The sequence below is a fragment of the Phyllobates terribilis genome, unplaced genomic scaffold (genome assembly GCF_046119375.1).
Source record: "Phyllobates terribilis strain yellow unplaced genomic scaffold, ASM4611937v1 Scaffold_9__5_contigs__length_417890890, whole genome shotgun sequence".
NCBI classification, from domain to species: Eukaryota; Metazoa; Chordata; class Amphibia; order Anura; family Dendrobatidae; genus Phyllobates; species Phyllobates terribilis.
Genome location: NW_027362769.1, coordinates 333,604,062 through 333,628,880, shown reverse-complemented (window position 1 = coordinate 333,628,880; position 24,819 = coordinate 333,604,062). Strand labels below are relative to the sequence as shown.

Below are 24,819 nucleotides of genomic sequence, written 5' to 3'. Positions count from 1 at the left end.
CCCACACAGCCGACATAGCAGGGGGGGGGGGGCTCTTTAAATCAACATCTAGCTGGCGTTACTATAATATGCAATTAACATAGTAACAAACATCATTGTTTCAGAACCAAGAGAAGATAACATTCAGGGTTATACAAATACTGGTCTGTCCTTCTTGACCCACCAAAGAAACACACAAGTTCTAAAGTCAAGCACAAACACTATAGTGCATTTCTCTTGGCTTAACAAATCTAGAAGTCTGGCTGATTAAGTTAAGAAGCTGTTTTGTCACACACCCAGGTCACTGAACACAGAGTTACACTTAGACCAGGTTTGGTCTATCTCCCAAAAATAGCCTCCAAATTCCATCAAACCCAGGAAATAGTTCTCCCTTCTTTCTTTAGTAATCCTAAAAATTCAGAGGAGCAGAAAGTTCACACCCTAGATGTTCCGAGTTTTGGTAGAATATTTGGCTGTAACCAAACAATGGAGGAAGAATTAAGCTTTGTTTGTGTCCTTCCAGGGAGCTAGGAAGGGTCTCAAAGTTACAAAGGGCACTATAGCTAGATGGATCAGGGAGACCATTAGCTTAGAATATTCTTCCAGTAATGTGTCAGTTCCAGGGAACTTGAGGGCTTATTCAACCATGGCTGTAGCGATCTCCTGGGCTGGGAAGACGGAAGTGTCTATCGACAAGATATGTAAGGCAGCAACATGGTCATCTCCTTCCACAACCATTACCGACTTGATCTATCCTCATCTGCTGATCTATCCTTTGGGAGAAAGGTGTTACAAGCGGTGATCCCTCCCTAAGGTGTTTTTTCTATATCAATCTCTCAGGTGGTACGGTCATGGGAGAAGGGGAAAAATCTTAGTTACTTACCGGTAACAGGATTTTACAGAGCCCATGACAGCACCCTTATAGGTCCTCCCTTTTATCACCAAGTGGTGGGCACTATATATGGATGTATAGTGAGCAATGTTTTATTGGTGGTAGTTGTGTACTAACATACTGTCCGGAGGTCCTCTCATGCTCTGAAACCCAACTGATGCGGAGGCGAAGTACTACCCTTTATCAGTAGGTTTCCTGTCCTTGATGGGCGGATACCCTCTCTAAGGTGGTACTGTCATGGGCTCTGTAAAATCCCGTTACCAGTAAGTAACTAAGATTTTTTCCCCTTCTCCCATGACAGCACCACATGAGAGATTGATATAGAAAAGACACACATCAAGTAAGCACTTGATTTGTCAGGGCCTGTGCAACGTCGCCTGTGCAACGTCGCCTGTGCAACGTCAGCTCCGGCTAATCATAATCTGCACTGGGATGCCAGAAAGTAAGATTCACAGGACTCCCGTCTAGCCACCAGGTATCACTGCCCTGCCCAGGAGTCCCAATTTCCAATAATGAATGTACAACTTTGTACATAAATAACTTTTATTTACAATAAAATTCAGTGAACAGAAAAGAACGTTATTAAAGCTGGAGGCCGCCATCTCCGCCTGACATCTGTCCTTGTAATAACGCAAGGCTCTTCTTCAGTCTCTCATTCTCCTCCTCTAAAGAAAGAACTTTTTGCTGAAGATCCTGAATCACCTGCCAAAGGAATTAAAGAAAAGTCAAGCATGGGCAGCAGAAACAAGACATTGGCTGCATTACTACGGCCGTGTACGTTCTACCCTGACACGCTGTGGGCAAAGGGAGAGATTGGAGCGAGAAGAAGCTGCTGGAGATCGACCTTGGACTGGTCATCAGAGATGCATCGTCCATAGACGGTTTTTCTAACTCTGCAGAGTTGGTAAATGTGTCCCAAAGCCGAGCTCAGCCAATCAGAGGTCTCCTCACATCTACCCCTTAAATGCAGGGTCTAATGTTGAGCGAAATTGTATCCCACCCCTTTCTATTTAGTGCATTTCCCCCCCCCCCCCATAAAGAGACTGTAGGGAGGGAAGGGGTCACACAGTCCCGAAAAGTGAATAATTGACCATTTTCTTTTCATACGATATCAAAAAATGTTCAATATTCACATGCAGCAATGATATATGCCATATAGAAGTGTAGCATAAGTAGGTTATAAGATCTGAACCCATTTCTTATGACAAATATAGTATAAGTGTGGTGCTAAGTAACACAGGGTCAGGTACGCTCTCCCTGCACATCAGCAATAGGAGATAAAATCCACACCAGAGCTAAAATCCAATAGCAGGTTTTCGGTGCAAGTTGGAGAAAAATGGCAGCTAAGGTCAAAAGTACTAGCTGGCTCACTAAGAGACTAGCTCCAGCATGCTTACATTTTCCCTCTCTTGGCAGAGTTCGCTTTTCAGCATTTCATCAGCGGATGGACGTAGTGAACAGTCGGCGCTGGTCAGTAACTTAACGTATGTACATTGCACCGGCCAACGCGTTTCAAACACTTCAGGGACGATCCCGCGGCTGAGAGACGTCAATACATCGTTCCTTTCCATCTCTGTCCAGAATGGGTGGAAGAGTTCTAGTAATATGACGCCAACACTGTACATGTCAGACTGCAAGACACAAGGCAAAGATTAAAGGAAAACCTCCTATGTACTTGTTAAAATAAAGGTTTCTCTGCAGCTGGTGGTTCCTTAGTTATCACGGCAAAAAAAAGGTGCCCCATGGGGACTGTTCAGTAATGCCACACTTTACATTAAAAAAGGTAGTCCACTACTGGAAACCTCTTTCGAATGCCCCCAATGTGCATAACGGGGGTTCTCCACTACCTGGACAACCCTTTTAACATGAAGTAATCCCCTTTGTAATATAAAAACAACAGATACTAACATCTTACACTGGCAAAATTCAAGCAATGACGGCGCTGGGTCTCCCATGGTTTGCATAGCATTTTTATGCCAAGTGAGCCCAGCAGCAATTCAGCAACCGCTATCAGGCTGCTAGAAGTAAGGAAGGAATCACTGCGTCCAAGAAAATGAAGAGCGCTGCAGCCCAATAGTGGCTGCTGATCAGCTCACATGGTATAATAATGCCATACGAAACCCAGCAGACCCAAAATTGCTGGAATGGCGCCGCTGTAGGAGGTGAGTATCTTATTTTCTCTATCACTTCATTGGGGGGAGGGGACAGGTAACCATGGATTCTGGCTTGGGCCGAATGACACGTTCCGGCAATCTCAGCGGTGCACCTTCCAAGCATGGACGAGGGTTTCCTCGCCTTGATCATGGTCATGATGATCTGGGACACGAATCCTGCCTCACTTAAGACTGTGGCTTCAACAGCTATGCCATTAAATTGAGACATTGATAATTGTGGTGGAAGAGGTGACCCCGAGAGAGAGTAGATATTGGCGATTAAGGAGTTTCCAGGGGATGTCTGCGAGCAGGTTGACTACCTCTGCGGACCAGGCTCTTCTGGGCCAGTCTGGAGCCACGAGGTTAACTGTTACCCCTTCCACTTTGATCTTCTTGATGAGTCTGGGAATCAGGGGAAGTGGTGGAAACACATACAGAAGTTGTAACTGAGACCAGGAAATGACCAGGGCATCCTGTCAAGGGGTCGCAAAATTAGGAACTTTGTGGTTCATCCGAGACGCCATCAGATCGATGTCGGGTATGCCCCACTTCTGACAGATGTGTTGAGGGACCACTTGCCCAAAGAGAGACCCTGACAACAACTGTCCACCGCTGAGATTGCCGGAACGTGTCATTAGGCCCAAGCCAGAATCCACGGTGACCTGTGTCCCCCAATGAAGGCACTGAGAAAGCGATTTTACGGCGATTACCCAAAATTCTCTTTTTATTTTACAATGGAGACTCTAATTTGAAAAAAAAAAAAAAAAAAAAAGAAGTGTTGTCCAGTTACTGGACAACCCCTTTAATAAAATAAGAAAAAAAAAAAGCATATTTACCTCCCAGAACGGCACCGCCACTCCTCTACTCTGAACATTATGTTTCGCGATGGACTGCTGTGTCCTCAGGGGATTTCGTCTGATGGAGGCATGAAGGCAGCAGAGCTCACAAGACAAACCATGTCAGAAGATCTCCTGGGGACACAGCGCTCGGAGAACTGCACTCCCATCCTTCTGTGACTCCTGTAATCAATATTTGCTGTCATCCAGTCACCACTCCAATTTTGTCTGTTTAGCTTAAAAAAAAATGCACCATGCAGCAAAACAACGTACTATTACCAAATCTGTAGTGTTAGGGAAACATCTCTATCAGAAATTAATGTCAGCAGTAGCCGTCCTGCTTCTTGACAGTTTCCGGTTAGTAAGAATTGATTTATTACAATGGAACTCAAAGCATGAAACAAAATATGTGAATCAATATACATTAAAACTTCTATCAGGTTACACGAAAATATAATGCATGATGTCAAAAACTCATGATATATATTGTGGCTCTGAAAATCCAACACATGCCTTAATCATTATGGACAATTTTGCACAGATTTTTTTTTATTTTTTATTGTATTTATTTCCTAAACCAAAAATCTAAATAGACTTTTATAGACAATTTAATACCATTTTGCTGTTGTAGAGTCTGTAACTCTTTTACATAGCTGGCTGTCCTGCTGCTGCTGGCATAAGATAGCACACTGCTCCCTGCTCTTGTCCTCCCTTCTCTTAAAAGGGTGACAATATATATTGTCACCTATCCACAGCATAGCTGATACCTTGCTAATCGCTGGGATCTCAACCAATCCTGATAAAGGGGCTCTGGAGTCACCCTTCTTGAGTGGAGCGATGGCTTCATGTGTACCACCGCTCCATTCGTTATCTATGGAACTGCTGCACCCAGTGATCAAAAATGGAGAGGTAATAACTTGCATTTATGGAATAAACACTGCAAATGTTAGAAGTAGCACACAGCAGAGCAGAAAGGCAGGAAAGGGCCTGGAGGGATCGCACAGGATGAGTACTGACAGAAAGAGCTATTGAAGGAGATTCCTGTACAGGAATGAAGCTGTGCGGATACAGGAGAGCTAGTGAAGGCAGCATCATCCCTGACACATACATAGTAAATCCGGCAAGCATTACTGGAAATAACATACCACAATAAAAAAAAAAAAAAAAAAGAAAAGAAAAAGAGTCCGTATCCGGAGAAGGTGAAAGTTTTTAACTCAAAAGTAACCACTTCCATGTATAAATCACTTTTTCCTGAGTAAAAGCTGTTAAAGAGAACCTGTCACAAGGTCAAAAGTAACCAGTTTTGTTCTTATTCCCATTGCTCCTGAGTAATCAGCTGTTTTTTGTTTGCCTGTGTTTTTATTACAATGGGGCGTGGCTTACAGGATCCTCGGGGGCGGGTCTTTAGGCTGCTCTGCATTATTGCCCTGTGACCACGCCCCCTCGATAAAGACTAGAAAAATCAGAACAAAATAACAAAAGTCCATATCTCAGGAACCGTATGGTGGATTTAAAGGGAAAAAAAACATGAGTGCAGCGATAATACAATACAAGCAAAAATGGGACACTTTTGATCTGGTGACAGGTCCTATTTTAAATACCACCTGAATAATTATTTCAAGATGGTGACAAAAGAATGTGGGGCTGTAAGAATAATTTAATTAATCTCTTTACCTTAAAATCATAGTGTGATCCTTTTAACTGTTCCTGTGCCGCATACATGCAGGTACCCACTCCTGATGTGTGTGTGGAATCTGCAGTTAGTGGGAAGCAGAGAACACATTAAGTAGAATTACAATGAAGGGTAATTCATACATACCGATAACACAGGATCCACCATGGGCACAACTCCCCTCCTCCACCCTCCCTTACATTATGCCTGGAGCACTCCCCCCATAGAAGTCAATGAACATCTCGACACTATTGTTTCCTACAGACATTGTGGCTGCTGTACGTCTCTGAATGCTGTCAAGGGCAGTCAGTCAGGCGAGACGCTGGTAAGAGCAGTCAGTCAGGCGAGACGCTGGTAAGAGCAGTCAGTCAGGCGAGACGCTGGTAAGAGCAGTCAGTCAGGCGAGACGCTGGTAAGAGCAGTCAGTCAGGCGAGACGCTGGTAAGAGCAGTCAGTCAGGCGAGACGCTGGTAAGAGCAGTCAGTCAGGCGAGACGCTGGTAAGAGCAGTCAGTCAGGTGAGACGCTGGTAAGAGCAGTCAGTCAGGCGAGACGCTGGTAAGAGCAGTCAGTCAGGCGAGACGCTGGTAAGAGCAGTCAGTCAGGCGAGACGCTGGTAAGAGCAGTCAGTCAGGCGAGACGCTGGTAAGAGCAGTCAGTCAGGCGAGACGCTGGTAAGAGCAGTCAGTCAGGCGAGACGCTGGTAAGAGCAGTCAGTCAGGCGAGACGCTGGTAAGAGCAGTCAGTCAGGCGAGACGCTGGTAAGAGCAGTCAGTCAGGCGAGACGCTGGTAAGAGCAGACAGTCAGGCGAGACGCTGGTAAGAGCAGTCAGTCAGGCGAGACGCTGGTAAGAGCAGTCAGTCAGGCGAGACGCTGGTAAGAGCAGTCAGTCAGGCGAGACGCTGGTAAGAGCAGTCAGTCAGGCGAGACGCTGGTAAGAGCAGTCAGTCAGGCGAGACGCTGGTAAGAGCAGTCAGTCAGGCGAGACGCTGGTAAGAGCAGTCAGTCAGGCGAGACGCTGGTAAGAGCAGTCAGTCAGGCGAGACGCTGGTAAGAGCAGTCAGTCAGGCGAGACGCTGGTAAGAGCAGTCAGTCAGGCGAGACGCTGGTAAGAGCAGTCAGTCAGGCGAGACGCTGGTAAGAGCAGTCAGTCAGGCGAGACGCTGGTAAGGGCAGATTCACAGCATTTTAACACTGAAGGCTTATCCTGGAGCAAGTGTTTTAAAAACCTGGATAACCCCTTTAATAATGTAGTGCGACCCGTTCACTTACTATTGGTCCCATCTTTCTCTAGCCAAGGATCCGAGTGCTGTAAAATGTCTCTGCATGCAAGTCCAAAGTCACCGATACGAACATGAAGATCCGGCCCTTGCAAGAAAATATTTCTTGGCTACACCAAAACAGAGAGAAGTGTCCATGTGCACTGGGTCATCAAACGGACACAGCAAATGCACAAGACGATTGTATCCCGTACCTTCAGATCTCGATGGAGAACACCCATGGAGTGGATGTATCGCACGCCTTCCAGGAGCTGACAGAAGATGCTCAGAGCACTTTGGACATCTACATAGTCAAAGCATCCTGAGGGTAGACAGGGTAAAAAATACACATTACCAAAAGTAAGCATCTCTAAACATTATAGGTTACCAAGGGGGCAGACAGGCTTGACAATGTATATGTCACTTAGATAGCACCAGCATGTTCTGCAGCGCTGTACACAATCCCTTATCTCACATCGTTCAGACACACAAATATCAAACTCAGCAGAGCAAAATATTTAGATAATTCGGATGCTGCCCCTAGTATAGAGGAAGAAATAATCCAACAATACCAATCATACAAATACAGGAGGATGCGACACTTATGTAAAAACTTACTGGCCGAGTCGCCCCCTTTCCTGTATCGCTCGTTTCTCTCTTCAATCCAGTCCCACAAAGACCTTTCACAGAGATTCATCTGTATGTGCAACATCAAGTGGTACTGAATCTGGGGAAACAAGAAAGTGGATACTGATCACAGGGGGCATGCATGAAGAACAAGGGCGATCTAGAGGTAGGAAGGGCTCAGAAGTTCCATGTACTGTTCTGCTCCAAATTATTTGTTACTTAGAAGTTTTTATTACTCTTATTAAAAAGAATACATGGTCCTAAAGATACTTAGGTTTTACAATAAGGATTGTGCCCATAAGATTAAATAAAAGTCTTAAGCCCCCCATAACAGCAGAATGGCCGTGTAGTCAGGAGCCCCCCATAACAGCAGAATGGCCGTGTAGTCAGGAGCCCCCCCATAACAGCAGAATGGCCGGGTAGTCTGGAGCCCCCCATAACAGCAGAACGGCCGGGTAGTCTGGAGCCCCCCATAACAGCAGAATGGCCGGGTAGTCTGGAGCCCCCCATAACAGCAGAATGGCCGGGTAAGCTGAAGCCCCCCATAACAGCAGAATGGCCGTGTGGTCAGGAGCCCCCCATAGCAGCAGAATGGCCGTGTAGTCAGGAGCCCCTTATCACAGCAGAATGGCAGTGTAGTCAGGAGTCCCCCATAACAGCAGAATGGTCGTGTAGTCAGGAGCCCCCCCATAACAGCAGAATGGCCGTGTAGTCTGAAGCCCCTCATCACAGCAGAATGGCAGTGTAGTCAGGAGTCCCCCATAACAGCAGAATGGCCGTGTAATCTGTAGCCCCCCATAACAGCAGAATGGCAGGGTAGTCTGGAGCCCCCCCATAACAGCAGCATGGCCCTGTAATCTGAAGCCCCCTATAGCAGCAGAATGGCCGTGTAAGCTGAAGCCCCCCATAACAGCAGAATGGCCGTGTAGTCAGGAGCCCCCCATAACAGCAGAATGGTCGTGTAGTCAGGAGCCCCCCATAACAGCAGAATGGCAGGGTAGTCTGGAGCCCCCCCATAACAGCAGCATGGCCCTGTAATCTGAAGCCCCCTATAGCAGCAGAATGGCCGTGTAAGCTGAAGCCCCCCATAACAGCAGAATGGTCGTGTAGTCAGGAGCCCCCCATAACAGCAGAATGGTCGTGTAGTCAGGAGCCCCCCATAACAGCAGAATGGCCGTGTAATCTGAAGCCCCCCATAACAGCAGAATGGCCGTGTAAGCTGAAGCCCCCCATAACAGCAGAATGGCCATGTAGTTTGGAGCCCCCTATAACAGAAGAATGGCTATGTAGTAGGGAGCCCCCTATAACAGCAGAATGGCCATGTAGTAGGGAGCCCCCTATAACAGCAGAATGGCCGTGTAGTAGGGAGCCCCCTATAACAGCAGAATGGCCGTGTAGTAGGGAGCCCCCTAGAACAGCAGTTTGGGGAGTTTATCTTAGTTCCTCCTATCCAGTAGCAGCTACAGTCATGGCCAAAAGTGTTGGCACCCTTGAAATTTTCCCAGAAAATGAAGTATTTCTCCCAGAAAATTATTGAATTACACAGATTTTGTTATACACATGGTTATTTCATTTGTGTGTACTGGAACACAAAAAAACAGAGGAAAAAAAAAGGCAAATTGGACATAATTTCACACAAAACCCCAAAAATGGGCCGGACAAAATTGTTGGCTCCTCAACTTAATATTTGGTTGCACACCCTTTGGAATAAATAACTAATCAATCGCTTCCTAAAACCATCAATAAGCTTCTTACACCTCTCAGCTGGAATTTCGGACCATTCTTCTTTTGCAAACTGCTCCAGGTCTCATATTTGAACGACGACTTCACCCAACAGCAATTGTAAGATCTCTCCACAGATGTCCAATCGGATTTAGATCCGGACTCATTGCTGCCAATTCAGAACTCTCCAGCACTTTGTTTCCATCCATTTCTGGCTGCTTAGTGAAGTATGTTTAGTGTCATTGTCCTGCTGGAAGATCCATGACCTAGGACGCAAATCCAGCTTTCTGACACTGGGCGCTACATTGCTACCCAAAATACTTAGGTAATCTTCAGATTTCATGATGCCTTGCACACAGTCAGACAGCAAAACAACCATAAAAAATATTTGAACCTCCACCATATTTGACTGTAGGTACTGTGTTCTTGTCTTTGTAGGCCTCATTCTGTTTATGGTAAAACAGTAGAATGATGTGCTTTACCAAAAAGCTCTATCTTGGTCTCATCTGTCCACAAGATGCTTTCCAAGAAGGATTTTTGGCTTACTCACGTACATTTTAGCAAACTGAAGTCTGGCTTTTCTATATCTCTGTGTCAGCAGTGGCGTCCTCCCTCCGGTGTCTCCCTGCCATAGCGTTTAATTTCATTAAAATGTTGTGGGACAGCTTAAATTTCTTTGTAACTTGATTGGGGCGGCTTATCCACCATCTGGACTATCCTGCGTTGCAACCTTTCATCAATTTTTCTCTGCCGTCCACATCCAGGGAGATTAGCTATGGTGCCATGGGTGGTAAACTTTAGGAATTTGCCTTTTTTCTTTGTTTTTTGTGTTGCTCCAGTACACAGAAAGGAAATAAACATGTATATAACAAAACGTGTATAATTGCAATTTTCTGGGAGAAATACTTCATTTTCTGGAACAACTTCAAGCCTGCCAACGCTTTTGGTCATGACTGTATAAGGTTGTGGGTGAAGCTCCAAGTAATGTCCAACTATGGTTCCAGATCTTCAAAAACACTTTCCCAGCCATAGGCGAGATCAGACGGCCATCAGCTTTTGGCTATGGCCATGTACGTGTAGAATAAAGCCGCAGTGACTGACCGGTCAGTGCACGTTAGTAGGGAGGACATCATATAACTGTACCTCAAAGTGTCGGTGCAGGCAGAGCTCCTTCTGGGGGCATTCGTCATCACACGATGAATCACTGCCATCATCCAGGTCATCCTCAGAGTTGAAGGGGCACCTGTCTCTCGGGCACAGCTCCGCGGAGGTGTCATGTTTAGTGCTGATATTAGTGCTGGACCGGACATTGGGGTCTTTAGTCCCCCGGGGGCTGATGTCCGACATAGTGATGTCCCTGATCTTGCCGTTAGTGTAATTCTTGTCTTTATCCATGGAGGCCATGTTCACCGACTGGTTTCCATCTGTTGAGTCGGCAAACACAATGGAGCCGTCGCTGCTCTCCACGCTTTGTATTCCCCTAGGATGCCTGTAATGATGGACATCATTGGTTTAGCATTATATGATCCGTCGATAAAATTAACAACCGCAATAATGTGAAGCCAGAGCTTCTTTTTGATCTACATGGTCAGTCCTATGCAGAGAGGGACAAGATTACAAGCGACTGGAGGATGATCCACGGGACGTCATCCATGTCAATCAAAAGAGGGGCTGAGCAGCATTTACCAGATTGCTTGCATGGTCTGACCACCCCAGACCAGAGTATGGTGCAAGAATTACACAATCTACTAAGGTAGAGCAGACTGCCGGGCACCAAAATGACATGGATAGGCGACAGGATCCCAAACAAGATCCTAGCAGACCATTATAAAGCATTCTGGAATTGCAGCACTGATGTAATGTCCTAAGGCCAAGTTCACACATAACGTAAATGCTGCATTTCTTTGGGCAGAAAACCCGCTGTCTTTAACACTTTGAACAACATGGATGCGATTTCATGAAAACTCCTGCCCGATGTGATGAATTTGGCTTTGTGTTGGTGCATTTTCTCCTTTTGGGCTCATGTAGAGCTTGGAAAAAAAACATTTGTATTTTCAAAGTGAACCTGATAGCTGATACATATCGCACATCAGTGGGCACTGGTAAGTACAATCTCAGCCCGGTATGTTTGACTCCATTACTTCACAGAAAAACATACTTTTAATAATCGCCAACAGACTAGTCGGAAAGGCGGGTCCCTGGCGGATTCTCCCCACCCGCTGCCCTGGATTGACAGATCTCTGACTACATGCATGTACAGGCAGAGATCTATCAGTCACTGGTGGTGGGCGGGGAGAAGCCGCTGGGGACCTGCCTGTCCGACTAGTCTGCTGGCGATTATTGAAAGTATGTTTTTCTCTGAAACGCTGCAGCCTGGCTGTGTTCATACAGCCGGCGTCTGATACATGCTGTCTACAGATTGGGTAGAATGTGTAAGCTATCCGGTGCGGATTCCCAGCATTTCTGCACAAAAAAAAAAAAAAATGAGCTTCAAATCTACATAAAAAAAAAAACCTCAATAAATTGGAGCAGATTGCTATTGTGTATTTTGTTGCAGAAAAAAAAACAAAGCATTTTTTTGCTTAATGGTAAAAAAGGTGGCGGCATTAGAATTACACCTTGGCATTGCTTTCTTAAGGGGGATGCAATGCTGCAGAATGATCGGAAACTTGGACGTAATCTTCAGTATCCAGTACAAGACCCCAATATGTCATAACTAGATGCTTTAATATGAAACCTACGGATTATAAAATATAAGATTATAAAAAGGGAGACATCAGTATAATAGGAGGGGGCTATACTTACTCCTCAGAGTTGTGGTCGGGGGAACCTTTAATAGCCTGTAATGAGGGAACCGGCTTACCTGAAATCACAGCACAAACAGAGGTTTTACGGCATTGCAAAACGTAAGAGAAACGTATGTTAAAGCGCCACTCCAGCGGTGCAATAAAAAAACACTGGAGTGGTGCTTTAAGTGAACTGGGCTCTATCATCTGCCGTACTTCTAGGGGAGAATACCCCAGAAAGGGAGTGCAATATGGTGGCACGTAGGGCAGACGATGCTCAGAAGTACAGTCTATCCACAGACTTTAACTAGATCTGCAATTAAAGGGAAATTAAAATCCATGGTCAGACCATGATTAAGACTGCATGTCGAGACAGCTGTGATCCTTGGGTGCACTAAGACTTATTATGGTGGTAGCAGCAACTTTTAATGGCTCAATAAAAGCTAGGTTTTATTCAAGTTTATAGCCTGACAAGCTGGATCATGCCTCCTATTTTCTGATTCATGAACCAGGCTGCCCTGGATGGATCCGAGCAAGGCTGAGACTGCACCACACCCCAATGGTGAGCGGACTTTACTTACCTTTTTTACAGACCCCTTTAACTGCCTCGTCATCCAATAGGGTTATCTCACAATTAAAAAGGATTGTACAATTTATAAAGCTAAAATATTGGGTGAAGTCAATACAAAATGCATGGAGCAGAGGCTGGTATACAACCAAGGAGCCACGGTGCGGGTAGGGGCAGCACAACATCTACGATCAGTGAGGGTGCTGGAGTCCGACCCCCAACAATCTCCTAAGGAGCGCTCGTCCAATATTAAAATCACTGAAAACCCCTTTAAATTATAAGAAAATGTGCAAAAAACACAATGTTCCTTACATTTTGAATTCGGGGGCTGCACATGTTCCATCCAAGCTGTATTGTAACCAACAATATTCCGGTGGTGTAATCCGGCCAGCACCTTTACTTCACGGAGCACCTGGTAATGAGAGGATACAGCATGTAATAAATGCATCAAAGTCAAGGTTTCCTACTGAGTATGTTATGTAATCAACATGTCCCGCCAATAGCCAAGCCAGCCCCCTCCTGTCCCGCCAATAGCCAAGCCAGCCCCCTCCTGTCCCGCCAATAGCCAAGCCAGCCCCCTCCTGTCCCGCCAATAGCCAAGCCAGCCCCCTCCTGTCCCGCCAATAGCCAAGTCAGCCCCCTCCTGTCCCGCCAATAGCCAAGTCAGCCCCCTTCTCTGCCACAGCCGTAGGGGAATGGCTCAGCTATTAGAAATTCCTTTAAGGATGGGACAAGTTTTATTTTTCTATACCAAGAACAGCGACTTGTTCTTTCATCTTCTCCACTATTCCAATGATTACAAGGTAATATTTAGCCCCTATACAAAATCCATCAAGATTCTGCTTCATAGTAACTGTACCATAGCGCCAATACACGGGCTTAAAGGGAATCTGTCAGCAGGTTTTTGCAAAGAATCTGACAGCTGCATTATGTAGGGGCAGAGACCCTGATTCCAGCGATGTATCACTTATTTTACTGGGTGTCGCAGTTGTGATTGAATCACAGTTTTCTCGGCTGCAGATCTGGGAATGCTGAGCTGCATATATCCCCGCCCCCATCACTGATAGGCAGCTGTCCGTGTATATTGACAGAAAGCTACCAATCCGTGGTGTGGGCAGGGATGGACTACCAGACACCTAGTCCTGTAGTGATAATCTGCTGATAAAACACTGATTATTTTGCTGTTTCAATGCACAGCCTAGTAAGTGATACATCGCTGGAATCAGGGTCTCAGCTCCTACACCGTGCTGCTCTCAGATTACATAACAAAATCCGCTGAGAAATTCCCTCTAAAGCACCTATATTAATTAGTATAGCACTTTAGGTCCTCGCCCTAAAGTATTATGTCCCAACAACATGGCTCCATCCCAGTAGCAGAACAGACGACACCTGACAACTCTTACCTTCTTACAGTCTCTCCGGGACACTTTCTTTATGAGGATTTTTTTAATGGCGTAGAACTGACCATCTAACTTGTTTCTGACCTAAACAAAAACCAACAATCCACAGAGCAATATTACTGCCCAATGCCATGTCTGCATTCTAGTAAAAATCACACAGGAGCCCCCAATTACTAAAGAGACCCCTATATATTAGCTATATTGTTATATTTAGTATGTCATGGATTATTATGTACAAGCGTCCTATAGTTCTGTTGAGCCGACCTTGTACACTTTCCCGTAGCCTCCTTTTCCAAGCTGAGCAATTTCTTCAAATTCATTGAGGTATCGGGACGTCTGGGCCTCGGCGAGCACGTCCTTTGCTCTGAGAAGGAAATGATGAATTAATATATACAGTTGTGCTCAAAAGTTTACATACCCCGGCAGAATTTTTCCTTTCTTGGCCTTGTTTCAGAGAATATGAATGATAACAAAAAAACTTTTTCTCCACTCATGGTTATTGGCTGGGTGAAACCATTTATTGTCAAACTACTGTGTTTTCTCTTTTTAAATCTTAATGACAACCAAAAACATCCAAATGACCCCGATCAAAAGTTCACATACCCTGGTGATTTTGGCCTGATTACATGCACAGAATTTTACACAAATGTGTTTGAATGGCTACTAAAGGGAACATCCTCATCTGTGACCTGTTTGCTTTTAATCAGTGTGTGTGCATAAAAGCTGAGTGAGTTTCTGGGATCCAGACAGAGTATTGCATCTTTCATCCAAGCACTGACGTTTCTGGATTGCGAGTCATGGGGAAAGCAAAAGAATCGTCAACGGATCTACGGGAAAAGGTAGTTGAACTGTATAACACAGGAAAGGGATACAAAAAAATATCCAAGGAATTGATAACGCCAGTCAGCAGCGTTCAAACTGTGATTAACAAATGGAAAATCAGGGGCTCTGTAAAAACCAAACCACGGTCAGGTAGGCCACAACTGCCAGGAAAATTGTTCGGGATACAAAGAAAAACCCACAAATAACATCAGATGAAATTCAGGACTCTCTGAAAACTAGCGGTGTGGCTGTTTCATGATGCACAATAAGGAGGCACTTGAAGAACAATGGGCTGCATGATCGAGTCGCCAGAAGAAAGCCATTACTGTGCAAATGCCACAAAGTATCTCGCCTACAATACGCCAAACAGCACAGAGACAAGTCTCAAAACTTCTGGAACAAGGTAATTTGGAGTGATGTGGCCAAAAAGTTCAATTTTGGTCTCAACCATAAACGTTACATTTGGAGAGAGGCCAACAAGGCCTATGATGAAAGAAACACCATTCCTACAGTAAAGCAAGGAGGTGGATCGCTGATGTTTTGGGGATGAGTGAGGTACAAAGGCACAGGAAACTAGGTAAAAGTTGAAGGAAATATGAATGCAGCAGGTTGTCAGCAAATACTGGAGGCAAATTTTCATTGATCAGCCCGGAAGCTGCGCATAGGACGTACTTGGACGTTGGTTAATAGCAAATTAAATTGGAGTGCCCAGTGTCAGGCAGCAGCTGCAAAGGCAAATAGAGTCATGGCATGCATCAGAAGAGGAATAGGGGCATATGATGAGAAGATTGTTCTTCCTCTGTATAAAGCGCTGGTAAGGCCGCACTTAGAATATTGTGCACAGTTCTGGGCTCCGGTGCTCAGGAAAGACATATTGGAGCTAGAGAGGGTACAAAGGAGGGCGACTAAGGTAATAAAGGGAATGGAGGGACTAGAATACCCAGAGAGGTTGTCAAAATTAGGCCTATTTACATTGGAAAAGAGAAGGCTTAGGGGAGACCTCATAAACATGTATAAATACATCAGGGGGCAGTACAGAGATCTCTCTCATGACCTGTTTATACCAAGGATGGTGACAAAGACGAGGGGGCACACTATGCGTCTGGAGGAAAGGAGGTTCCTGCACCAGCATAGAAGGGGATTCTTTACGGTCAGAGCCGTGAGACTCTGGAACTCTCTGGGAGAGGAAGTGGTGATGTCCAACTCACTTAATGAGTTCAAGAGAGGCCTGGACGCCTTTCTTGAGAACAATAAAATTACATCTTATGCTTAGTTAATTAATCCAGGGATTTAATCTTACTGCCAGATTGGTGTCGGGAAGTGAATTTTTCCTCAATGATGTAAATTGGCCTATACCGCATGTTTTTTTGTTGCCTTCCCCTGGATCAACGCTGCGGAATATCTGCAGTGCACAAGAAATAGGCTGAACTGGATGGACGCTTGTCTTTTTTCGGCCTTATAAACTATGTAACTATGTAACATGACAACGATCCACAACACAAGGCCAAGTCGACCTGTCACTGGCTACAGCAGAACAAAGTGAAGGTTCTGGAGTGGCCATCTCAGTCTCCTGACCTCAATATCATTGAGCCACTCTGGGGAGATCTCAAGCGCGCAGTTCTTGCTAGACAGCCAAAGAATTTACAGGAACTGGAGACTTTTTGCCAAGAAGAATGGGCAGATTTACCATCTGAGAAAATAAAGAACCTCATCCACAACTACCACAAAAGACTTCAAGCTGTCATTGATGTTAGAGGGGGCAATACACGGCATTAAGAACTGGGGTATGTGAACTTGTGATCAGGGTCATTTGGATGTTTTTGGTTATCATTAAGATTTAAAAAGAGAAAACACAGTAGTTTGACAATAAATGGTTTCACCCAACCAATAACCATGAGTGGAGAAAAAGGTTTTTGTTATTCATATTCTCTGAAACAAAAAAGGAAAAATTCTGCCGGGGTATGGAAACTTTTGAGCACAACTGTATATACAGCCTGATGTACGTATGACCATATTGTCACAATACTACTAGCACTAACCTGCTCAGATGGACGTTTAGGTCACCATTGCTTATTTCCTGAATAAATGACAATAAGGCAAGAATTAGACAACCAATAATCAGATATACGGCAATGCATCTACTACAAGTCCCAGCATGCCCTGTCCCCAATAGTCAGCTATGAAGTATCCACGTACCTCGCTGTACATGTGGCGTTTCGCGGCCTTCAGCAGCTCAGTGATGGCCGTGCTGTGCTGCAGTCTCACCGTGCTGAACTCATCACTGAAGGCAAATGGGGTTAGGAGGCCCATCCTAGTGAACGTCTGACAGAGCACTGCGAGGAGAGACGGTGGTCATCAAAGGGGGGAACACGGCCACTTAAAAGGGGTCACAACAATATTTACTAACTATCCATGGGGTAGTACTTCAGACGGAAAAAAGACGCTGTAGGTAAAGAATAGCATACTAAGCTGCTGTCTGGATCAAGCAGCACAGCAAACGTTTCGCCCTGCTTTGTCAGTGGCCTTGTATTATCATCTTTACTATTGAGGCTGTTTTGCTATATGCATTGTGCGATTATTATAAAGGATACAGTCAACAGTCATTATTTATATCTGTCACACACTACGCATTTTATTGTGTTTATACCTATTGTAAGAATTGATACAAATTAATAGCTGCTTCAATACTTTTTCTGGATTTTTGAGCATATAATTTATTTGTGATATATAATAATATATAAAATAAATATAAAAATAATTAAAATGAAATAAAAAAAAACATTTTAAATCATATTTATTTTATATATTTTTATTACATATTACAAATATATAAAATAAATATAATAAAACTCTAATATAAAATGTAATAAAACAAATATGTTTGATATTATAAAAGAAATATATAAACTAAACATATTAAAAATATACAATAAAATGTGCGTAAATATATACACATAATATTTGTTTTATTATATTTTATATTATGGATTTTTATTATATTTATCTTATATATTTAGGTGAAATATATAATAAAAATATAAATTTTTATTTTTAGTATTATATTTCATATTTTTAGATTAAATATATTTATTTTTATACATATTCACACATACAGGTGCATCTCACAAAATTAGAATATCATCAAAAAGTTGAACAGTGTTTTCATTGGCTGTAAGCCATAATCACCAACATTAACAGAAATAAACACTTGAAATAAATCACTCTGTTTGTAATGACTCTATATATGAGTTTCACTTTTTGTATTGAAGAACTGAAATAAATTAACTTTTTGATGATATTCTAATTTTGTGAGATGCACCTGTATATGTATATATATATATATATATATATATATATATATATATATTCTATAAAATATATATTTTTTATTTTATATATTTTTAGATTTTATATATATATTTATTTCCAGGAGGAATAACAGAGGTACAACAATCATGTGTGTTCTTTGGAAAGATGGTATTTTTAATTAGGAAAGTATTCGCTGAGACTGACATGTCAGGGAAGAGGAGCAATCCTCTTTACCTCATTTATTACCTAAATTTCAACATAAAAATGCATTTAATAGAGTCTTGGCTTTTGCATCATGTTTAAAACAAAAAAAGAAAGAAAAAAACCCTGTAATTTAGACGTGTGTGACGTGTGCATAGCCGGGTGTCCGGATGGGGGGCCGGGGTCTGCACATGGCCATGATGTAATGATATGAAATAGCTGCAGACGGTGGAGGGTGTGGTAGTAAAATCTGATATTTTATGTCAGCATGTTGGGACAGTCAGCCATACACCAAGCACAGCGGCCGGCACTACAAGCCTGGACTTTCCCCTCTGTTCACACCTGCAGCCGGACTATTTCTTACCCAGACACAGGACGTTTTTGTACATTGACCTTGCAGATCACATGGGCCGATCAGCTGCTGACAACAATGGCGGCGATGGAGCAAACGTCAGAAGCGAGCGGACTCCCCCACTCCTGGGATCGTCCTGCCCTCATCTATAGGGTAGATCAGATAAAAGACAGGCTCACTCTTACATCTGAACAGGTGTTTGGAGCGGTGCGGGGTCTGCTCATGGACGAAGCACAGATGTTCCACCAAAGACACGAGCAGCAGCTGGTTGGGGACGGTGGTCACATTCGGGAGACGCCATCGGCCTCTGACCATTTGGAGGTCGGACGGTGAATCAGATTCTGCAAAATAAAAAAATAAATCTATCACAATGGTAACACACCAGGGGATCCGGCAGCCCACCCTCCTGTCCCACCCCAGGGGAGCCGGCAGCACCCACCCTCCTGTCCCACCCCAGGGGAGCCGGCAGCACCCACCCTCCTGTCCCACCCCAGGGGAGCCGGCAGCCTACCCTCCTGTCCCACCCCAGGGGAGCCGGCAGCCTACCCTCCTGTCCCACCCCAGGGGAGCCGGCAGCCTACCCTCCTGTCCCACCCCAGGGGAGCCGGCAGCCTACCCTCCTGTCCCACCCCAGGGGAGCCGGCAGCCTACCCTCCTGTCCCACCCCAGGGGAGCCGGCAGCCTACCCTCCTATCCCACCCCAGGGGAGCCAGCAGCCTACAGTCCTGTCCCACCCCAGGGGAGCCAGCAGCCTACCCTCCTATCACTCACCCATTGGGGGCAATTTCATAGGAGACCAGTTTGCCTTTCTTAGGAAGAAAACTACAAGACCAGAGGAAACCTCCAGAACATACAGACTCTATGTTGACGATGTCCTCTGTCCGGTTTGACCCCAGGACTAAAAACAACTAGTTTACCAGTGAAGGCAGCGTTAAAGTGGGTTTCCAATTTCAGAAAACCCCTTTTTCCTGCCTGCAGTTTGTAATAAAAAATTAAGCCCTGCCTTACTCACCCAACCCAGGTCCGATGCTATGTCTTCCCCAGTGTCCTATGCAGCGCTGATGTCACGATGACCGAGCTGAAGCCAGTGAGCCCAGCGGCTCGTCAACTTGGGCAGAGCCACTAATCATTGCCGATGTGACATCAGCGCTCCAGACTATAAGACCCCGGAATTGGTAGAGGAGACTTAGCCATGGACCTGGGGAGAGTGAGTAATGCACTTTCTAATAATGGATATTATAGTGGTGTTTTCACCTGATTTATGGGAAAGCAAACACTGCGAACCATATGATGGAGGCCCAGAGTAAAAGTACACATTGCCCTGCAGATAACATGGTGGGGAGTCCTGATATTGGAGCTCATGCATCTGGCCTCTCCGGTGGAACAGGTTTCTCCAATACAGACTATTTTAGATGTGGTCGAGAACGTCACAGACAGGCAGTCCCCGCTGCTCTGACACTTCATTTGCCGAAAAACATCACCACATCCGACAGTAATGGATGCAGAGTCTAGAGGGTGAAGCCGCTGTTCTCCGGCAAAATTCTCCAGCCAATTTCTCCCGATTCCATAATTGCCCCCTATATCCCACCCCTTTGGCAGATGCCGTTGTAACGAGACCACTCTGCTTTTTTGCAATGTGCTATATTCATCCTTCGGTTGTAGAATCGGAGAAGATACAACTCCACCATTGCGGAGGTCTGGGCTGTGGGACATCACCGACGCCGGAGGAGTCTGATGGGTGATCGCCCATATAGGAGCCCGGCACAAATACCAGCAGGATCCTCAGTAATCTGTATACTCCGTGACCTCGTATTCACTTCTCTACGTGCCATAGGGGCCGGTCACAACACAGGACAATCAGCGAGCTATGGGCCACAGATAACCGTTATCAGCTGGTGGCAAGCCTCCGAGAGGAGGGAGGGCGAGGCTGGGCCGCACGGAGACGCCCCACAACATGGAGATTTAACGGCTCCCTATCAGCTGGGAGACGCTCCGGACGGACTGACAGCCGCCTATTACCTGACATTACAGACAGTAGCGGGAAGGATAGACTGCAGGGTCACATGGAAACATGGAGACCCCCAGACATCCAGGACCAACTGAGGCAGACATGGCCGCACCAAATCACACCATGAAACCATATGCAAATTAGCCTGCATGTGCACTGGAGGCATGTCAGTGCACTCAGCAGCCTTCCTTACAGGACACGCCCCCAATGCTCTTCCCAGCTAATCTGCAAGTGGATTTATCAGCACTTTAGATTACTATTAACCAGGTATCATTTCATATCATTGTTGTAGGATCCATACTGTACAGTCAGCGCACTAGATACATTATCACATACGGCAGCTGCCACGTCACTCACCGTCCAGATCCAGCTCAGACTCATCCGGGTACTCAAACACGGGGTTTCCGCCGCCCTTCTTCATGACCACGTGACTAGTGGCCGGGGATCCCGGGCTGTCAGACATGGGGCTGCACATGCCCCCGTCCTCTCTGTCTCTCTATCCCACCCCGGCTCCAGTCATCCAGCAACTTCCAAAGCCCACCATAGAGAACGCATACAGCGGGCTAGACTGTCTAGGCCCTCCAACTACCGGAAGTGAGCAAACCGGAAATAGAATACATTCTATTCTAGTCTAACGCATCACGTGGTTTCACGTTGCCTAGGAGACTGGACGCTAGGAGACTGGACGCTTAACCTGCATCTGTTTCCAAACATATGTAGGAGATCTTACTGCACCTGGAGGATATTTCCATTATTGAGGTAATGCGGGAAGGACGGTGTGTTGTCACATTTAAAGGGGAAGTCCATACACCATGACCCGGTGTCACAGCTGTGTGCCCAGCGGTTCTTGCTTTTTTGTGGGCTCCATAGAGTTGTATCAGGCCTTGTTATTTGTAGGTTTTATCATCACTATTTACAACTTTCTGATCTTTTTTTATTTTGGAAAATGACAAAAAAGCATTTTTTTCCTTCCGCCAATAGGTTATTTTTTTATTTTATTTTTTTTTTTAGATTTTATGTTTTTTTTTTTTAACATAGATAAAGGGGGTGATGTGAACTTTCATCTATTTTTATTATTATTGGTTCCCTCCCACTTAGAGGACGTGAACCTGAGATCACTTGCACAATGCACCGCACTACTGCAGTATTGTAACATGACTATGCCACAGGCTGCATAGGGATACAACCATGGCAGACATGAGGGGGCTTCAGCAGCCCCCTGGGCCTTTAAATGCCACTGTCACAATTGACAGTGGCATATAAGAGGTTAAACTGCTGCAATCAGAGCTAACTCTGATCACAGTGGTTAGATTCCAGTGTCGGCTGTATAACACAGCCGACCTCTGCGCTGTATAGAGCGGGCTCAGGTGTTGAGCCTGCTTTTTTTGTGCACATTTGCTGTGGGCGCTGGCAGGTTTTCAGGTTTGCCTGGTGATGGTACATATAAGAAGATTATTGCTTCTTTTCATAATGAAGGCGCTGTACAGAATGCCTTAGTCGTGGTTCACACAATGCAGCCATACCACGCCGAAATGCCGGTCAAACTGCCAAAAAATCAGTGTGATTGCTAATGACTCCACAGATATACAGATAAACATTAGTTTACACTGCGGCCATTACTATAAAACTGCTTGTTGGCAATGCCAGACTAGGATTCCAAGGGCCCCCCAGTAACATTGAGTCTGGTGGGCCACTGTTCAGCTACATGCAAATATCACATTACCCTATATTTCTATGTAATAATAAACTGGGTGTTTGATAAATGAATATTGAGATGACACCCTTGTCTGTACATAGTGAAACATGTATTGTACCAATACAGGTTACATGGAGAGCCCATCCATGCAGGGGGGCCTACCGGAGGATCCTCCTGTTCTCCTGTGGGTCAGTCCCAGCCTGCTTGTAGGTGCAATCAATTTTAAAGCCTCATCAAAAGCCATGTTGGCGTGATTATATCCGCAGTGCTGTATGTGAGCCTGCGCTTAAAGGAATCCATCATAAATAATGAAAAAAAATAGGAGATGTTCTTGCAGTCTATGAGCCAGATGTTTTTCTTTTAACAGATACCAATGAATCCCCATGCCTTATAATGAGATCTGTCAGATTTTTAGTATTTATGATGGCAAGAATAATTCTGCTGTATACCAGAATCCCCTGACGGAAAGTCAGTAACACTAGTGTGAACATAGTCCAAGTAAGGCACCATTGATTTTTGTGTAGAAGTCCTTGTCATGCCTATGGCTCAGCTCACATATGCATTGGAGTCTCCGTCAGAAATTTCATTTTATTTACTCATATGGCGCTATTAATTCTGCAGCTCTTTACAGACATTATTGACACTGTCCCCATTAGGGCTCACAATCACATTTCCCTATCAGTTTGTCTTTGGAGGAAATGGGAGAACCCGGAGGAAACCCAGAAAAACACGGGGAGAACATACAAACTCCTTGCAGATGTCGTCCTTGGTGGGATTTGTACCTAGGACCCCAGCACTGCCAGGCTACAGTGCTAACTACTGAGCCACTGTACTGCCCTACGATGGCCCTGTGACAAGTCTGCAAATGATAAAAGCACCGCAGCCTAAAACATCTCACACCTCCCCGCAGACTATCGCAGGTCATTACAATCCAGTGCTGTGAACTGATTGATGGTGGATGGACAATGATTTCAGAGATTTTGCCATTCATGTTACAGTGGCACCAACTATGGGTAAAATTAAGAAAAAAGATGGCAAGAAGTCGGAGAAGCTAACAGTGGAAGCTGCGGAAGAAGCCAGTTCCAAGATCTCTTCTGTATCTGTCACCCCGACAGAAGAACAGGCTACCCCACCCATAAAACAGAGTGACGATGAGCCCCCTGCACAGGAAAACCCTCCTGCCCCAATCCCCACATCAGAGGTCTACGAGGAACCAGTTCTAGCACAACTTATTGTCGAAAAGTAAGTTCGCTATTCTACAATCCTACATATTTTTTATTACTCCATTTTGTTAACAATCATTAATGTGCAGGTATATACTGTGTTAAATTACTTACTTGTTGCCGTCTTCTGCCGTTTCTAGCGCCACTCCGGTCCACTGCCGCATCACGTAAGCACATATGTGACCTGTCTGCTCTATGTCTAAGGGATCATTCATAGACTTACTTAGAGACAGTAACCTCTGCTCCGCACAGAAGACGCCATGTGAGCTGGCAGGTCACAAATGTGGTCAAGTGATGCCGCAGTGGACTGGAGCGACGCTGGAAACGGCAGAAGACGGCAGTAGGGTAGATATATTAATACACTTGCTATATAAACAGTCATGATCGTTGGCAGACAGAAGTCTGGGGTTCATGTCCACAAGCGCAGCGGTGGAGGGACCACCTTTTTTGCCTCATTGAATGAATGGGGACCAAGAGGAGCTCTGCACTAAGCATACAGATAATATTTGAGACATCTTTCTACATTCAGTTTCTCGATTTTCTTGACATTTTTAGTGTATTGATACAGGACTTCATAAGCTAATGTTATGAGTCTGGGTGGTGGAGCCTCTGTGCTTCGGTGCAAGAAGGGACCAGAGGGGCATGACTAAGTGCCTACTCGGCCCGACCAAGGTCACATGGCAGCTTAGTCGACTCCGTGAACCAGGGAGGAACCGGGCAGGTGGACCAGGTGCCACTCTGGGACCGACCTTGTGTGAGAGCAGGTGACTCTCACGGGTCAGATGGCAGGAATTGATGGGATTGATTTGGTTCAGAACCTTCGAACGGACCAATGAACCGCGGACCCAACTTATAGGAAGGTATCTTGAGACCAACATATTTGGAGGAAAGCCAGACCTTGTCTCCCGGACGGAATTGAGGCGGATCCAGACGTCTCTTATCAGCATGCTTCTTCATCTGCTCGGAGGACTGAAGAAGCGCAGATCTAGTGTCTTCCCAAATAGCCGAAAATTCACTGACCAGAGACTCCGCGACAGGATTGTTCACTGAAGAGGAGACGGGAAACGGAATCCGGGGGCGTTGACCGTAGACCACAAACAGCTGGGATTTAGAAGAAGACTCGCTCTCATGGTTGTTATAAGTGAACTCGGCCCAGGGCAGGAGCTCAACCCAAGCGTTGACAAAGTTCCGAAGAAAGCTGGTAAGGACCTGGTTGATACGTTCCACTTGACCATTGGATTGTGGATGATAAGCAGAGGAGAAATCCATGGAAACATCCAGCAGCTTACACGTAGTTCTCCAGAAGCGTAAAGT

At 45.2% G+C, this 24,819-nt stretch overlaps 2 protein-coding genes across 4 annotated transcripts in view; one reads left to right on the top strand and one right to left on the bottom strand.

The window, feature by feature from the left end:
• Positions 1-1,396: 1,396 nt before the first annotated feature.
• EIF2AK1 (eukaryotic translation initiation factor 2 alpha kinase 1) lies at positions 1,397-21,201 on the bottom strand. 2 transcript variants are annotated; one of them, XM_073648004.1, is made up of 15 exons: positions 20,944-21,201; positions 18,764-18,919; positions 16,913-17,049; positions 16,756-16,793; positions 14,159-14,258; positions 13,898-13,978; positions 12,807-12,906; positions 11,946-12,003; positions 10,284-10,629; positions 7,410-7,518; positions 7,007-7,113; positions 6,805-6,922; positions 5,535-5,614; positions 2,269-2,502; positions 1,397-1,573 (listed from the first exon to the last, which is right to left on the bottom strand). In XM_073648004.1, the coding sequence occupies exons 1-15, from the start codon at positions 21,059-21,061 to the stop codon at positions 1,454-1,456; spliced, it is 1,902 nt and encodes a 633-aa protein (XP_073504105.1). In that variant the 5' UTR covers positions 21,062-21,201; the 3' UTR covers positions 1,397-1,453. The 2 variants fall into 2 exon arrangements, with proteins under 2 accessions (XP_073504105.1, XP_073504106.1); XM_073648005.1 differs by lacking the exons at positions 18,764-18,919; positions 20,944-21,201 and adding an exon at positions 18,591-18,726.
• RSPH10B (radial spoke head 10 homolog B) overlaps positions 20,878-24,819 on the top strand; it is a 34,001-nt gene continuing 30,059 nt past the window's right edge. Inside the window, exons 1-2 of one of the 2 annotated variants that reach the window (XM_073648002.1) lie at positions 20,882-21,345; positions 23,281-23,524. In XM_073648002.1, coding sequence (XP_073504103.1) covers positions 23,292-23,524 — 233 coding nt within the window. In that variant the 5' untranslated portion in view covers positions 20,882-21,345; positions 23,281-23,291. Of the gene's footprint in view, positions 21,346-23,280; positions 23,525-24,819 lie in introns of both variants that reach the window. The other variant, XM_073648003.1, reaches the window with a different exon arrangement.

Coding starts and splice junctions, on each gene's coding strand:
- EIF2AK1 (XM_073648004.1), bottom strand. CDS start 21,061: ATGTGCAGCCCCATGTCTGACAGCCCGGGATCCCCGGCCACTAGTCAC. Junction 18,920..20,943: donor GTCTGAGCTGGATCTGGACG/GTGAGTGACGTG, acceptor TTTATTTTGCAG/AATCTGATTCACCGTCCGAC. Junction 7,114..7,409: donor GAAAGGGGGCGACTCGGCCA/GTAAGTTTTTAC, acceptor GTCTACCCTCAG/GATGCTTTGACTATGTAGAT.